Here is a 15115-nt window from a genome sequence, read left to right on the forward strand (position 1 = left end):
CCTACCCTTAGCATACTTTTACAACAGGAAACTACAATATTCAATGGATTTATGATCTACACACTTACCAAAAAAGTTTGAATCTCTGCTATAAATCAAACAAGTCAAGTCTTGTTTCTTGCCTCTTTACTGAACACAAATGCCAAACCAAGCCAAATTTAAGCATGTTGAAGAATGTGCTTCCTCTCTTAAGTGAAGGCTGCCAAAATCCCATTATGATCCTAACTGCCCTTCTCAAAAAATGTTTCTGGGAAAAAGAAAAATGAAGTTCCACTAGACTATTTGACTGTTCCCTGCAAAGGATTTTGAAATATCTTCCAATGACTTGAAATGCTGAGCAAAAGGAAAGCAGGCAAAGAAGGAATACAAAGGGTGATGGCTCCAGCATACCCCAGAAATTCAAGCAGCAGCAGCAACATATATTCCAGTGTCACATTTTTTCAAAATGCTTTCAAGATGATGTGCCCTTTAGCAGCAGGTAGGCAAGCTTTTTCTAGAAAAGCACAGTTAGCACACACAGGCCAGAAGCTGGCCCACATAGCCAAAAAAACAGACCAAAATTTTATCACTGAATTTACTGCTCTGTTTAGCTCCGTAATAGCAGTGTGATAGGAAAGTATGTAAAGTTGTTATTTAGAAAAGGGTAAAATTTAACATCAGAAGGGTCTAATAAGCAAACTAATAATATGTAATAAAACTACCAGTTAGGAAAAAATTTACTCCACCCAGCTGAATCAATTTAATACTACCAAATAATTTTTTTTAGATAACCTTTATGCACAGGAGAGAAGTGATGAACAGGAGACTCTTCACTGCCTATTTCATCCAAGAGCTGTGTGGAGTGACTGCTTTTTCCTACTCTTGTAATCCATAATATAAGGCTTTGAATCACAAGAGAGGGGAATTCATCACCCAGCATGTATGGAGCAAAACAGAGTCTCAGGGAATACAAAATGCAATCCCAGCAAAGAAACAAGTGAAACACAGAGCAGACAGCATCCAAAGCCACAGCAATCAGCACAAGCTGGAGTACCAGGGAGCAGTGCCAGGCTCCTCTTTCACCTGTGGAGCACAGTTAGTTAATCCTCTAGTCACAGCCCCACAGTGACTCAGGAGACCCAACGATGATTCTGTTTTTTTCACTGCACACTTCCTCATGTGTGCAGCATTTATGGCACTTGATTTTCTTCCACATCCTGTTACTGCATGTTCATAGGTGAAGGAGCCATGCTGGTTTTTCACCTCTCAAACATTCAGTTTCCAGAAGCAGAGGGGATAGATGAGCAAACACGTTAAAGAAATGCTCTGAGATGCAGGATTTGTAATTACTTGGGCACTATCTGGCCAGCCACAGCCAGTGTTACAGCATGTGTGAGGTGAGGCTGTGCTGATGGGCACCACACAAAACCAACCCTGAACACTTCAGAGGTACAAAGACTTCCATCACACTTTTTCTGCTCCTAAAAACTGCGCCATCAGCACAAGAGAATGATTCCCTCTGGCTTCTAGTTTTGGAGACACAAAGTTCACTGAGGAGCAGCCTCAACTCAGCCACTGCACAGAAGAAAACAAAACACCCAAGAGTGGTGATGGGTCCTTCTTCCTTCTTGTTTAACTAGTAGTTAAACAAGACCCACAAGATTGGAATGCTCTTAGGATATAGATTTCCCTCAGCATTCTGCAGCTGAAAAAGGTGCAAAGGTTATCTAATAGTTTGCAAACGAGATTTCTAGCATGGATTTCCCAAAGAGCTTTAATTTGGAGCAAAGTGTACAACAAAGTGAAATGGTGGGGGGGAATAAGGAAAAAAATTATGGCAAGAACACTACAAACAGAAAACAGGTCTCCACATTTCCTCAGAAAGGTTAAATAATTAAAAATAAAGTCCAGAAACTTTAAAGCACTAAAATTAGTGCCACCAACATACCATGCTCAGTTTCAACTATCATAAAAGTTGGTTTGAGTCATCAACATTGTATTTGGTCTTACAATGTGTGGTCAGAAACTTCTAACACAGGACAATCCAGTGTTTAATCATATGAATAGGATTTAGTTGCAATATTCTAACCAATAATTATAACTGAAGACTTTGGTATGCATTCCTGAATAATTAACACCTTACCTGTAACATAGGAACCCTCACTGAAATAACTTTCTTTACAGTTATTCCAATCCTTATTCATCAGCCTCTAGCAATCGAATGGTGAAGCTGAAAAACTCTTCAGTATTTTACTAATTGTTAATGTTTACACATGCTAAAAGTGGAATTTGTACTGTAAGGGCAGGCACAGCTGCCAGCTGCAGTCCACAAAAGAACTGTTTAATAATACAGCCCACTCAGCAATGATAATAAGGGCCAGTGTTTTTAATTCACTCTCCCTGTCATAAATGTGAAATTAGAATGACTGGTACTGTAACTGGAAGTTCTCCTGCATTTCCATAATACATTATTGAAGATGCTGTCACTCATTTAAGTAATACATCCTATGTGTTTTCTATGTATCTGTTAAATGCAGCACTAAAATACCAAAATTAAAATTACAAACTGGGAAATGGGAATCTCTTTCCAGGAAGGCTTGGGACAACCTGCTGCTCTCCAGCTCATCATTTCCTGCTGTCAGGAAATGCACATATTTTTATTAAACATTTTTTCCCCAGTGAACATTTCTTGTGTAACTTAGCACAAATAATGTGGCATTGGACAAATCGAGGGAAAGTTACTTCCATCCACATGTGGATGGCCAATAATGAAACACCTCAAAGCATTAAAAATAGCAAGAAAAGCTTCATAGTTTATTTATAGTTTAACCTTAAGAAAATAATTTTTCTCATAACATCATCTGCCTCAGTTGCTACCTGGCAATGTGGACATAAAGTAAGAGAACTTTACATAAACACCCCACAAGTCAGTTGAGTAAGAAAACAGGACATCAACATGCTGAAAGCTGTCCCAACAAATGGCTCCTCTAAATGCACCCTCCAGCCCAGAGCAGAACCCTACACAACCTGGAGTCAACAATCACTGCATTTCTGCAGAAGATCCCTGCACCAGACAGCAAGGCTACCAACTGGAACCTGAATCCACACTCAAAAAACTTCCCCAGAAAACAACCAACCAAAAAAGACAAACAAAAACACCCCTAAGAGGGAAAGCTGCTTGCAGGATTGAGGCCAAACAATGCTGCTTGGCCTATTTGTTGACAGCTTTGCAGTCCCGACAGAGATGGAAGAGCCAAAATTTGCTCTCCCTTTTCCACACCTGAGGAACTTAAAAAAAAATGTTCATTGCAATCACACACACAAGTGCTCTTTACACCATGAGAAGCCATGAATGTTTAAGACTTCCTCTTTTGGGAGCACAAAGTTTTAAATCAGAAAAAAACGAGTTGTGTGGATTTTTCTCAAAACGTCATTTAAGTCTCTGCTGCTTCCTCATCTTCCAGAGCATCTACATGTTTATATTGCTTCCAGGCCTTTAAATTACATTGTTTGAGAATGGCTCCTAGTTGATTCCCAGGCCCCACTTCATAGGTGTAAGGAAATTCTGTTCCTTGCTTTCTTTCGTACACTGAATGCATGGTCTGCTCCCACAGAACAGGTGATACCACCTGCTTCACTAACAGCTTCTGAATGTGCTTTGAGTGCATGTACTTTTTGCCATCGACATTGGAATACACACAGAACAGTGGTTTCTGAATTTCAATCGATTTTAGGACTTCAGCCAGTGGCTCTACTGCTGGTTCCATAAGTCTGGTATGAAAAGCCCCACTGACTGGAAGCATTTTTGTACGTTTAAAATAATATTTTCGGGCATTCTCCTGCAAAAACTCCAAAGCCTATAAAAGAGAGAGAGAAGTGAGTCTTGCACAGCAAAGGTTTTCTCAGTCACCCCACAAGAATCACCTCATCAGACTTACTGTGATAAAGGGATTCCTTTCCCTACCCAACAACTGAACACATGCCGGGGAAAAAAAAAAACCCCACAGATTAAATACTTTTGTTATTAGGGCAAACTAAGGCCGTACATAACACCGACACAGAAGCGCAAAGTAAAAGTTTTTAAAAAGTGAAATGCTCAGTTCAACCGAAGGAATAGTTACTCCGAAGCAATACCTGTAAGTGTCCTGCAATGACTCTGCTGTCTGGAAACAAATAGTTTGAAACTGTGCACACGGGGTTCTCTATCCCCAGCGATTCACAGTGTTTACGGGCTTCCAGGCAGGCAAATTTGTAATTTGCCTCTCGCCGGCCGACAACCGAGAGCATTCCACTGGGGACAGCTTCCGCCGCCTTTTGCATGGCTTCGGCGCGCACTTTCACCGCGTACAGCGCTACGGAGAGAAACAGAGATGCGGCGTAAATGTGAGCGCAAGAAAGGGCAGTTGTTCGCTCTCGTGAAACGTCAATGCTTTTAATGCCGGATTACACACGTTAAAGCCAACAGTGGGAGTAGAAAGTAAAATTCGTCCTCTAATTAAAAACAGAAAGCGGGAGGGACACAGTGAGAACAGGCAAGGCTTTGGAAACGGCGCGGGCTGGGAGATCCTAGCGGGGAGCTCCGCACGTTCCCCAGGCACCTTCGGCGAAGTCCAGGGCTCCAGCGAAGACCAGCGCCGCGAACTCCCCCACGCTGTAGCCGGCGGCCGCCACGCAGCGCTCCACGACCTGCGGGCACACAGAGCCGAGCGGCGCCTCAGCCGCAGCGCGGGCAGGCCCGAGGCGCCGCCGCCCGACCCCGGCCCGGCCCCCGCGCCCGCTCACTTCAGGCTGCAGGTGGTTGAGCTTCTCCACGGCGGCCAGGGAGGCGACGAACACGGCGGGCTGGCAGTGCTGGGTGCGGTCCAGCGCGTCCCGCGGCCCCTCTAGGCAGAGGGAGAGCAGGTCGTAGCCCAGCACCTTCTCGGCCAGGCGGTACATGTCCCGCACGCCGGGGTACTGCTGCAGCCCGCGGCACATCCCCACGAACTGGCTGCCCTGCCCGGGGAAGAGCAGCACCGTGCCCTCCCGGGGGCACCGCCGCTCCCGCCTCGCCGCCGCCGCGCCCGGCTCCTCGGCCTCCACCGAGCTCTGCAGGAGGTCGCTCAGGCTCGCCGCCCGGTCCCCAGCGCCGGGGCGGGAGCTGCCCCACCGCCGCGCAGCGCCGCGGAGGCCGCCGCGCCCGCTGCAGCCACCAAGCCGCCATGGCGCCGCGGCCCAGCCGCCCATGGCCACCGCCCGGGAACGGGCGTTGCCACGGGAACGGGGCGGCCCCCGCCGGCAGCCGCTGCCGGGCCGGGCCGAGGGGACGGGAAGGGAGGGAGGGAGGGAACGAGGGAGGTCGGTCGGGCCGCCCGGCGCTCACCGCCCTCAGCCGCGCTCGCCGCCCTCAGCCCCGCGCGCCGCCCTGGGCCCGGCCCGCGCCAGCCGCCTCAGCCCGCCCAGCGCCTCAGCCCGCCCCGGCCCGGGGGCGGCGCTTGGCCGCTCGGCAGAGCAGGCGCGACCGGCGGCGGCGGCAGCAGCTCGGCAGAGCAGGAGGTAACGCCGGCGCTGCCCGCGGCACGGCTCGGGTGGGACGGGACGGGGAGCCCGAGGGGCGGCGCAGCCCCGCAACGGGGCCCGGCTGCCTCGCCGGAGGGGCCGCCCGAGCCCGCCCCAGCCCCCGCGCGGGTCCCGGCTCTCGCTCCCGGAGCCGCCGCCGCTGCCGGGACCCCGCCGCGCCCCGGGCGCGTTCGGCTCCCCCGCGGGTCGCGGAGAGGGTCGAGGGCGGCGATCCCGCTCCCTGCTGCCGGTGACAGCCCCGGGCGGGACGGGACCCGTGGTGCTGGATGGACACGGGCGGGGCGGCACCGCGCCTCCGCTCACGGTCGGAGACGACTTGGGCAAACACGGCTTTTACGTGCCGGAGTTTAGCATGGAAAGTGCTTTCGAAAAAAACCCCACAACACACCAAGCTGGGAAGCTTATTCACAGCTGTACGCGCACAGCAGAAAGGCAGGAGCGGTTCTCTGGTCTCGCAGGGACCGGCGGCACACGCGGCGCATTCGCTCTCCGCTCTCGGGAGAAGTTTTCGCGCTGCTATTTAACTAAAGCTATCTTCCTTCAGTGTCGCCGAGGAACGTTTCTTTAAGGGTGAAAGAAAGGGCTTTGCTTTAAATTCTGAGTTTTCGAGTGATACTTATAATCAGCCCAAAATACACAGTGATGTGATTTGAGCGTTCAATGGTAAGATTATTTTTTTAAGTGACAGTTGCCGTGCCGGAGTTGCAATTGTGTAACTTTGCATCAAGTAAAGTTATGAAACAGTATCAAGCATTGAGTCAGAGCAGCTCAGCAGAAGAGACTGTAAGTGCAGCTTGGGAGAAGGAAAATGTGTCACAATAGCAAGAAATTATGTTGACTTTTTATTTGGGCCCGTTCCAAAGGATCACGGCGAGTTTTTTCTCACTTTTCGATTCTCCGTGCTATTTTGTAAGATGATTTTTATCATTTGTGTCTGCCTCCAGGTAAAATACCCAGAAGGGCTCAAGTTAGCTGAAATATAGGGGCAGTAACAAAGGAGATGTATGACATATATGTGACCATATCCCAGCCCAGGGCTGCCTCTACGTATAACATAAGTGTCCATGAGAAGGGATTGAGCAGTAAATGCAAATTCTCCCAGCAAAGATCTTGCTCCAGTGTGCATTTCAGTTCCCTGTATGTGAATAAATCATAGATTGATTTGCACAGCTCATGCTCTGTCACTTTGAAAGAAGTATAAATTGGGTAGTGAGATTTTTTGTTTCCATCTGTACACCTTCCATTATAGTCTTCAAAAAATATCATATTTAAAAAAAAATCTAAATTAAAACTACAACACGCATAAATAGTTTATCAATATAAATTAAGTATGTTATCCTTAATTTTTCTGACAGCTATCTTGGGAAGAAGCCTTCTTGCTGGGGAAAATTTCCATGCTGCCTCTCACACCTGGGCAGAGCCTTATTTACCCTTAAAAAAAATATTGTAGGGGATGAGAGGGAGGGTAGGTATGTCTTGGGGACCTCCTTCCATGGTATGGTCCCAGCTTTGTGAGTCCATCTCCAAACACTGGGCACTGGGAACCCTAGGGCTGCCAGGGTGATTTAGCCCTGCTGAGAGACTTTTCTTTGTGCTTTTAATGCGATTTTTAAGCCCCATGTGATTGGGTAGCCAGCCCCAAGCTGCACAAGAATGGAACTAAGCAGTTTTGTCAGCACAGGGGTATAAGAAAATGGGATGAAAGCACTTCTCCTTTCCTACCTTCCTTTTCCTTCCTGCTGACAGAGTGCCCCAAGGAGGGAAAGGCACCTGTCTTTCAGAGACCTCCTTAAGGCAAAGAAGTGTTTTGGTTCATTTTTCATCAGGCTGAAGGAACCCAGCTGCTCTGTCAGGATATATCTAATTCCACTTGCAGAGCACCCCATCCCTTTTTCCAGAAAAAGGACACAGAAAGCTTCTGTTAGTTTTTTTTTCATGTTATGCCACCATAGAAAAACAGAGAGAAGCCCATTAGGCAGCAAGTTTAACTATTGGGGTTTTCCCCCACTTTATTTTCCTTTTGCTTTATGTAGCTGGAACCAACTTTGGGTAAGTCAGATGTTTTGAATACCTAGAATAATTATTCTAACATGTATGCAAAGCAAAGTGGCCTAGTGCATCCCTCATTGCACTGCTGAAACTGCCTGAAGTCACACTAGGGCTAAACAGAAAAGGGGCAGTATGATGAAGAATCTGTTACAGGGCAGAGATAAGAAGTGGAGAAGAACTAAACACGTTAAGTGTGTGTGAGAAGAAAATATTACCAGCCTTGGTGGTTTTTAGTGGCAGATATCTGCTGGGTATGCTGCAGATATCATCCACAGACATCCAGCATTCTTCAGTATGAAAATGAGGGTGCAAGAATATTGTGCAACTCACCCTGGAGCTGGGATATGATTGGGAAAGTAGTTATTATTTCTAGGTTGAGTAATGCTGCTGCAGCCAGTCGGGCTGTGTTAACAAGTCTGTGGTGTGTAAGTTCTCACCAATTCATTTCAGATCATCAGCTGTACACTGAAAGGAAGGCAGGGTGGATGAACCTCTGTGCTTACATTACTTTTAAAAAATGTACAGAGTGTTCTGTAAACATTGCACAGCTCTTGTACTGCACAGGTAAACAAAGAGTGCAGCACTGCCCAATGCACAGACTCTCCAGTGCATCCTTTCCTTCTACTCATGGTCTTGCTAAAGACCTACATCAGACAACCAGAGACACACAGATGTGGCCTCTTCCATGATGTTTTCTGAGTTACCTTTGCTTTTTTTTGGAGAGTTGATACTAGTATTTAATTTTTTGGGAATGAAAACACAGGGACTCCCACTGCTGATGGACAGCTGCGGTCCTGCTGTCAGCATATCTTGCTGTATGGTTTTGTCCCTTCTTCTCCTTGCAAGACAGAGTTTTTTGCCATGCTTGGGAAATCCTGAGAGATACTACTGGAAAATACAGCACATAATTAATTAGTAGTAATAGTAGTTAAAAGACTGGGACACCAACATTTAATTCCAGACAATATGTTAAATCTCTGCATTTCTGTTTCCTCCCCTTTAGTGAGTGGCTTCACTTCTCTCATTTCTTTGCTTTGTGCCTTCCCTGTTTCTTTTTGCCTGCCTGCTTTTCTTTCTCTTAAAAATTGTTTCAGTTTTCTTCCTCCAACATGCATTATTCACTAATGACTGGCACAGAGCAGTATTGTTGCAATTTTATAGTATTTAGCACTTTCAGCTTACAGAACACTTTCAGACTTTCCCTGGGAGGAAGCTGACAGAACCCCTGACAAAGTCCAGCTGCTGAACTCTGCAAGGAAACCACCCTTATATTGTTAACATCCAAATAAAGCATAAAACTCTTTGGGTTCTTGTTTTCACTTTTGAAAAAATAGTATTTGGCAGCCACGCTGGAGTTGAATGTATCACAGCATGTATAGAGAGCTAAGCCTGGCCTCCCTGTAGGCAAAGCAAAAGGGTTAAAACATCTCATTAACTTTCGATTTCTACCTTAACCTTTGGGAATTACTCATCTGAAGGCAGCCAAAGAGAACCATTGAGCTCTTGTTCCCATCACACCTTGTTGCTCCTGCACATGGCAATTGCCTCACATCTCAGTAAAAGCAGAGCCTTTCACGCTGTCTGTGGGGATGACAAGTAGCACACATGGCAGTGACAGCCTGCTTCCTGGGGAAATAACAGCACAGATCTAAGTGCAGGAGAACAAGGGAGCTCCTCTGCTCCACTTAAGATGCTTCCTCCTAAGTAGAATCCACTAGGCAGAAGTATGGCAGCAATGAGCCCTGCAGATTTTTCTGCCCTCCATTGTCCATCCTCCTCCCAAGACCTAATTGGTCCTATCACATCAGAGTACCACATTGTCCTTCTATTTCTCCTTCTCCCCAGCCTCAGTTCTGAATTCTTCCCTGTCTGGTTTTTTTCCCCCTGTTTTTGACCTTGACTTGTACATCTGATGGCTTTGTCTGCTGCCTTTTTTTGTGTATACTTCTATTCATGGCCAACTTCCCCCAAGCCCACAGCCCAGTCCTATCTGCTCTTTCTTGTTTACCCCTCTCAACCTTTCTCATCCTGTGTGCCTTACCAGTCCCTCCATGCTCACTTTGCCTTCAAAACTTTGCTCTGCTTCTATCACCAGGATTTCTCTTGATCCCATGCAAACTGCATTGTGGTCCCAGCCACTGAAATCTCACATTAAATTTGTGTGGGCAGAGCCCTGAGCGCAGGGACAAAAATCACAATGCAAGAACTCCCTGGCAGCCCAAGCTTACCCTGATCTCCAAACAGAAATTCACTGGGTCAGAGCTGTGGCAATACAACCTCATCTGTGCCATTTCCTATCAGTTAAAGCACATCTGTCACAAGTAGGATTTCCTCTTCCCCACTCCCTACCTCCTCACTTTTGTCTGACAAGCATCTGAAATGCTTATTGATCTAAAACTTTATTTTATTTCCTGGGCTTTCTGCAGTTGCTCTTTCCCCACTGCTGCATTGTCTCATAATCTCCTGCATAACAGATGAACAGGAATTGGGTGTATTTACCTACTGTATATTTGAAAAAAACATCTTTCAGTTCTGCCCTTTTTTTTTATTGTAGCTCTAGTGTTTACATTTTGGTAAAATAAGCACAGCTCTTCTGTAGCATTTGGCTTTTGGCCAGAAAAATCTGCAATGAAGCTTTTTCCTCCTTCTTTGCTTGCTGGTTTTCCTGCTGCCTATACCCTAAAGCAGCATGGCCTGGCAGAGCAAGGCATTACTTATCCCTACTTGTGTAGGCAAATTTAATGGGCTTAGCAGCTACAATTGCTGGAACTGATTGAATGCTTCATGAAGGTGCCAAAGGTGTACTCCTCATGTATCCAGATCACCTTTCTTGTTTAGCAAAACATCGTTTAAGTACTTACCTTCTCATTGTCCTCCCTGGTGTTTGTTTTCTAAGGCAGCTTCTCAAGTGTGCTACTGATTCACATCCCTCTGGCTCCCACTGAGCATTCTGCAGACAATCTCTCACATTATATTGCTTGAAATGCTTTCCCAGGAAAGCACATGCTCTTGACTTCCTTGGCTCTGCCACTTCATTGAGGGAATGCAAAAATACACACTTCTTGGTGAATACAGAAATACACACTTCTTACTGCATTTATTTACTTTTTCAAGTGCAATTCATATAACATCAAACTGCTTTATTCCTCTGCCATATTTATGGGTGAGGATAGCTCTACAGGTAAAATTCAGTCATCTTCATGCACTCAGCTGAGAGTCTCAGTGACAACACTCCACTGTGGATCAGATCTGACATGCCTATTTTTTAAATCTGTTAAAAATGGAAATTTCTGCAGTTGCATTTTAAAAGTTCTCTGCCAATCAGTGTTTGGTTTTGTTTCAGGTTCACTGTCTCAATGGAGGTGGTACCAGCCTGGGCCCCAGCAGTAGGTTTTACACTCCTGCCGCATGCAGGAGGATTTTTAGGAAGCAATATAACCAAAAGGGAAATCCCAACATGGTATGAAACTCTGCAGAAGCCATCCTGGTGTCCACCTAACTGGGTGTTTGCTCCTGTTTGGGGAACTCTCTATACATCTATGGGGTATGTTTTTCACATTGTATTAAGGCACTGACCTGATATCAAAGTTGCATTTGATATAATGCTGGACCTGAGCACTCTGACTGTACTCCTGTGACTGTATGTTTGTAAGAAACTGTGTCAAGCTGCCTCTTTAACAGGTAAAAACATGTTTTGGGAGTTGTGTGTGGGTTTGATAGGACATTATGTATGCAGAAGCATCCACATCAAAAGCTGGAGCTCAAAAAGCTGCCATTAATTTGCTTTCCTCATTCATTCTGAGGGGAAGACCTGCCAAGCTGGAAACAATGAAGCAAGGCAGCACTGGGATTTCTTCTATGTCCTTCAAGTAGTTTTAAGAAAATTTAAAGAAAGGGGTTAGGGAAATTAGGATAGAACTGTTCTGACAGAGCTCAGTAATGCAATGGATGAAACTGAATGCTGGCACTCCTATGTTCTCTCATTTTGGTTTCATTTTCTTTCCAGAAAAGCTTTGTAATTTTTATAGCCTCATATCCTGTCCCTCTCCACCAGTATTCTCATTTCTTTCTCCTCATACAGACTGTACTTTTTAACTTATTTAAGTGGAATACTTAGGTATTTGAAGAGTTAACATTTGAATGAGATCATTACTGACCTGTGAATAAAAACATGCCTTTTATCAAGGAGAAAAGAGCTGGGTTGCTTCCCAACTTCCTTGAAGTTCATTGCACAATCTATAAACCTGTGTCTGGATTCCTCACCACAAATCTGGGGAGTGATGCATCTTAAATACCTTAAAAATGTCCAGATTGTGACAGTTTATCAGTTTTGGTAATAACACAATCAGTGTACCCTAAGGTGGATGGTCTTGGTTATGTATTATACATCCAGCCCAATGAAAAGATCATTCTTAGTACCAGCCCTCTCTAATCCATCATGCACACACATTCCTGGAATGACCAAGATATTTAAGTCCTCCAGAACCTCTCAAATACATGGCAAGCAACAAATAACTAAAAGCAAGATTTAAGAAGCTTACCTGCCTTTCTTGACACAGCTTCCATAGATTTGTATATCATGATCTTGGTCTGAAGTTGAAGTTAGATGTATGAACAAGTGCAAGTCCACGCTGTGCTCTGGAAATCACTTAGGAAACTGAAGTTTCTAATGCTTATCCTGCCCAAATGTTCTTTTGTTTTCATTATTCTCTGCAGTCAAACTGCCAAAATAGCAAAGCTGCATTGTTCAGTCCCTGTGAAAGTAATGGAAGTGACTACAGGGCTCTTCCTGCTGCCCATAGTCAACTCTGCTTTGGGAACGCACTCAATGCCATTCATTTAATCCACTTCAGAAGTGTGTTTTCATTTATTATTTAAAAATCTTGAAAATACCATGACCCAGTACTAGAACAGTTTTTATTCAGTTTTTGCATCCTAGACTTGTTTCCATTTCAACATGGCATTCTTCTTAAAGACTGAAATGAAGTAGGTTATCTGCTTCTATGCACTTAGAAGTGAGAATTCTGGCATGATTGGAATTTTTCTCTCTTCCTGTTGTTATCCAGAGCAGCTGATCAAGCCTGTGCTGTCACTTACTTTGCCAAGTAGGGTCTGGATATCTAAATCTTCCAACTTAATCTAGACCCTGTCACTGATGTTATTTCATTGATCAAGAATGTGTGGTAGCTTTGAACAGTGCACTGAATGACACTCCTCCTTTGCTTTCTGCAGATATGGCTCCTACCTGGTGTGGAAGGAATTGGGGGGCTTCAATGAAAAGTCAGTGGTTCCTCTGGGTCTGTATGCAGGGAACCTGGCATTAAACTGGGCATGGACTCCAATATTTTTTGGAGCTCACAAAATGGGATGGGTAAGTGAAATACTAAGTTTCCAAACCAAAGGTTTATTACTCTTATTTACAAGGTATTACCGTGGAAGATTTGTGTCAATCTTTTCTCCCTGAAAATGGTCTGAATACAAAATATGGCTTGTGGAACTTCTCTAAAATTCTCTTTAATGCATGCCAGCAGCCATCGGAGAGAATTTACAGATCTAGACCATCCTTAAATTGATAGATTTCAAGCAGCTTTCTGCTAGCCTTTGATAAGTTTTGTGTGACTAGAAAACATAAACATTTATGCCTTATTGCAAATCATAGGTCTCTCTGCAAACACCAGTGATAAGCAGCTTATTACAACATTATTCACATGGTAACACCCCTTTTAGAAGACTCATTTTCTGCAGCTCTCTGAAGAGAAACAGCGCAATTGTTCTCAAAAATAAGAATTGGTAATAAAAAATAGAAAGTATTTGCCTGATTCTCTAGCTGCACATGGAAAAACTCTGCAATCCATCACAGATTCCAGATTCATTCACACCTCATCTCTTCAGGTGACACGAACAAACTGGACAGGTTTGCTTGCTCCAAGTCAAGCTGGGAAGTGTCTCACTGCCCACTAAGCATGGTATGGGTGAGAGAGACTTCATTCTCCCTCTCTGCTCCCAGCTGTAATGCCCTTTCTTCTATTGTTTTATGACTCAAAGTGGTAGGTAACTCAGCAGAAATCTATCATCTCTATCTGCTGGCTGGTTTTATGAGAAGGATTTAACTCACAGAGGGATAGAACAGGTGCCAGAGCTAGGTGAAAAGAGTGACACACAGGAAATGCAACAAGTAAAAACAACACTAACCACCTTCTGTGTTTCAGGGGTTGGTGACTCTCCTGCTTACAACTGGTACAGCAACAGCTACCACTGCTTCCTGGTATAACATCAACAAAACAGCAGCTTATTTGATGATTCCTTATTTAGCTTGGCTAAGCTTGGCTTCTGCACTCAATTATCGGGTCTGGAAGGACAATCGCAACAAGAAAAAACCTGAATAAGCAGTTTTCAGTCAAAACCATTTTTTCCCCCCATAATAACTTTGTATATAAAAAAGTTATGGCCTTATTTTTAGCTGAACTACTTCTACCATTACTTGACTAATTGCAAGTTGACAAAACAAATACAACTTTATTAGGCAGGCCACAAAGGATTGTATGGCTGACTGGGTTTTATAGCAAACTAAAAGTCTTGATTAAAAAGTGGTAAGTGCCATATTATAGTATTATATGTTACATGACAACAGCATTTTAACTGTTACCAGAAGAAAGCAGGAACTCAAACTTCCTTATGTTCAGAGGAAGAAATCCAGCCACACACTAACATGGTTTCCAGAAAGGTGTTTCTAAGAGTGACAGGCACAATTGTGGCCTGAATGTTTCATATTTATCACTAGGCACAATTCTTTTGTGCTATGATGTGTCCCACTACAGCCACCAGATATTTGTCTTCTGGCCATTGTACTCTGGAAACATTTAAGACAAGCTCTTTTTAATAATTTGTGCCTCCTCACTTTGAAGAACTGTACATGCATTCAGCTAAATGCATTAAATTACATGTAAACTTAATAACCTTGTTCCTTGCTGGTATTGTTTTAAATTGTTTTGAGAAGAAAAACACTGAAGGCAGCAGAATGCTATAGCTTCAAAGACAGCCCCTTCATCTCATCACCTTTGAAATGGCCAAGACAAACCAGGAAATTCTGAGCACATGCAAACAAACTGAGAGAGTCACAACATTTCTTCAGTAAAATTTAAGTAAAGAGCCCAAACCAGTTTGGGTTCCCCTGAGCAGGAGGCCAGCATGGTGTGAGCATCTGAGCTTCTGGCTGTGCAACCTCACTCTCCCTTCTGCCCCATCTGCACAACAACTGGATTTTCCCAAGTTTATTTCTCCAGCCTATGCTCCAGTCAGTGGAACAAAGCAGGTTCCTGCAGACCAGCCTGAAATAGCCTCAAATATTCCTTTATGTTCCTGATCGTAAGGGATAATGTGCTGCATGTTTCCAAAGTTTGAAGCAAGATTTAGAACATGTACACAATTTCATAACTGTACTTTCCTCTCAAGCACATCCTAATTGCTGCAAACTAGCTTAAATAATTACTACCCATACAATATATATGTCATGACAGATAGCAGAATT

At 44.5% G+C, this 15115-nt stretch overlaps 2 protein-coding genes across 2 annotated transcripts; one reads left to right on the plus strand and one right to left on the minus strand.

The window, feature by feature from the left end:
- Positions 1-3413: 3413 nt before the first annotated feature.
- Positions 3414-4917, minus strand: MCAT (malonyl-CoA-acyl carrier protein transacylase; the record flags this gene model as incomplete). The annotated part of the gene is made up of 3 exons (XM_079303097.1): positions 3414-3836; positions 4114-4408; positions 4565-4917. 3 exons carry the CDS (start codon positions 4915-4917, stop codon positions 3414-3416), a joined length of 1071 nt encoding a protein of 356 aa, XP_079159223.1.
- On the plus strand, positions 4768-14547 carry TSPO (translocator protein). Its single transcript, XM_079303814.1, has 4 exons — positions 4768-5514; positions 10931-11131; positions 12820-12958; positions 13797-14547. Exons 1-4 carry the CDS (start codon positions 4916-4918, stop codon positions 13971-13973), a joined length of 1116 nt encoding a protein of 371 aa, XP_079159940.1. The 5' UTR covers positions 4768-4915; the 3' UTR covers positions 13974-14547.
- The last annotated feature ends 568 nt before the right edge of the window (positions 14548-15115 follow it).

Source organism: Erithacus rubecula, assembly GCF_903797595.1.
Source record: "Erithacus rubecula genome assembly, chromosome: 4".
Taxonomy (NCBI): domain Eukaryota; kingdom Metazoa; phylum Chordata; class Aves; order Passeriformes; family Muscicapidae; genus Erithacus; species Erithacus rubecula.

Bases quoted from the DNA above. Each gene is read 5' to 3' on its own strand.
- TSPO (XM_079303814.1), top strand. From the start codon at position 4,916: ATGTCCCGCACGCCGGGGTACTGCTGCAGCCCGCGGCACATCCCCACG. The intron at 11,132-12,819 runs GTATGTTTTTCA...TGCTTTCTGCAG, and splicing joins ACTCTCTATACATCTATGGG to ATATGGCTCCTACCTGGTGT. The intron at 12,959-13,796 runs GTAAGTGAAATA...TCTGTGTTTCAG, and splicing joins GAGCTCACAAAATGGGATGG to GGGTTGGTGACTCTCCTGCT.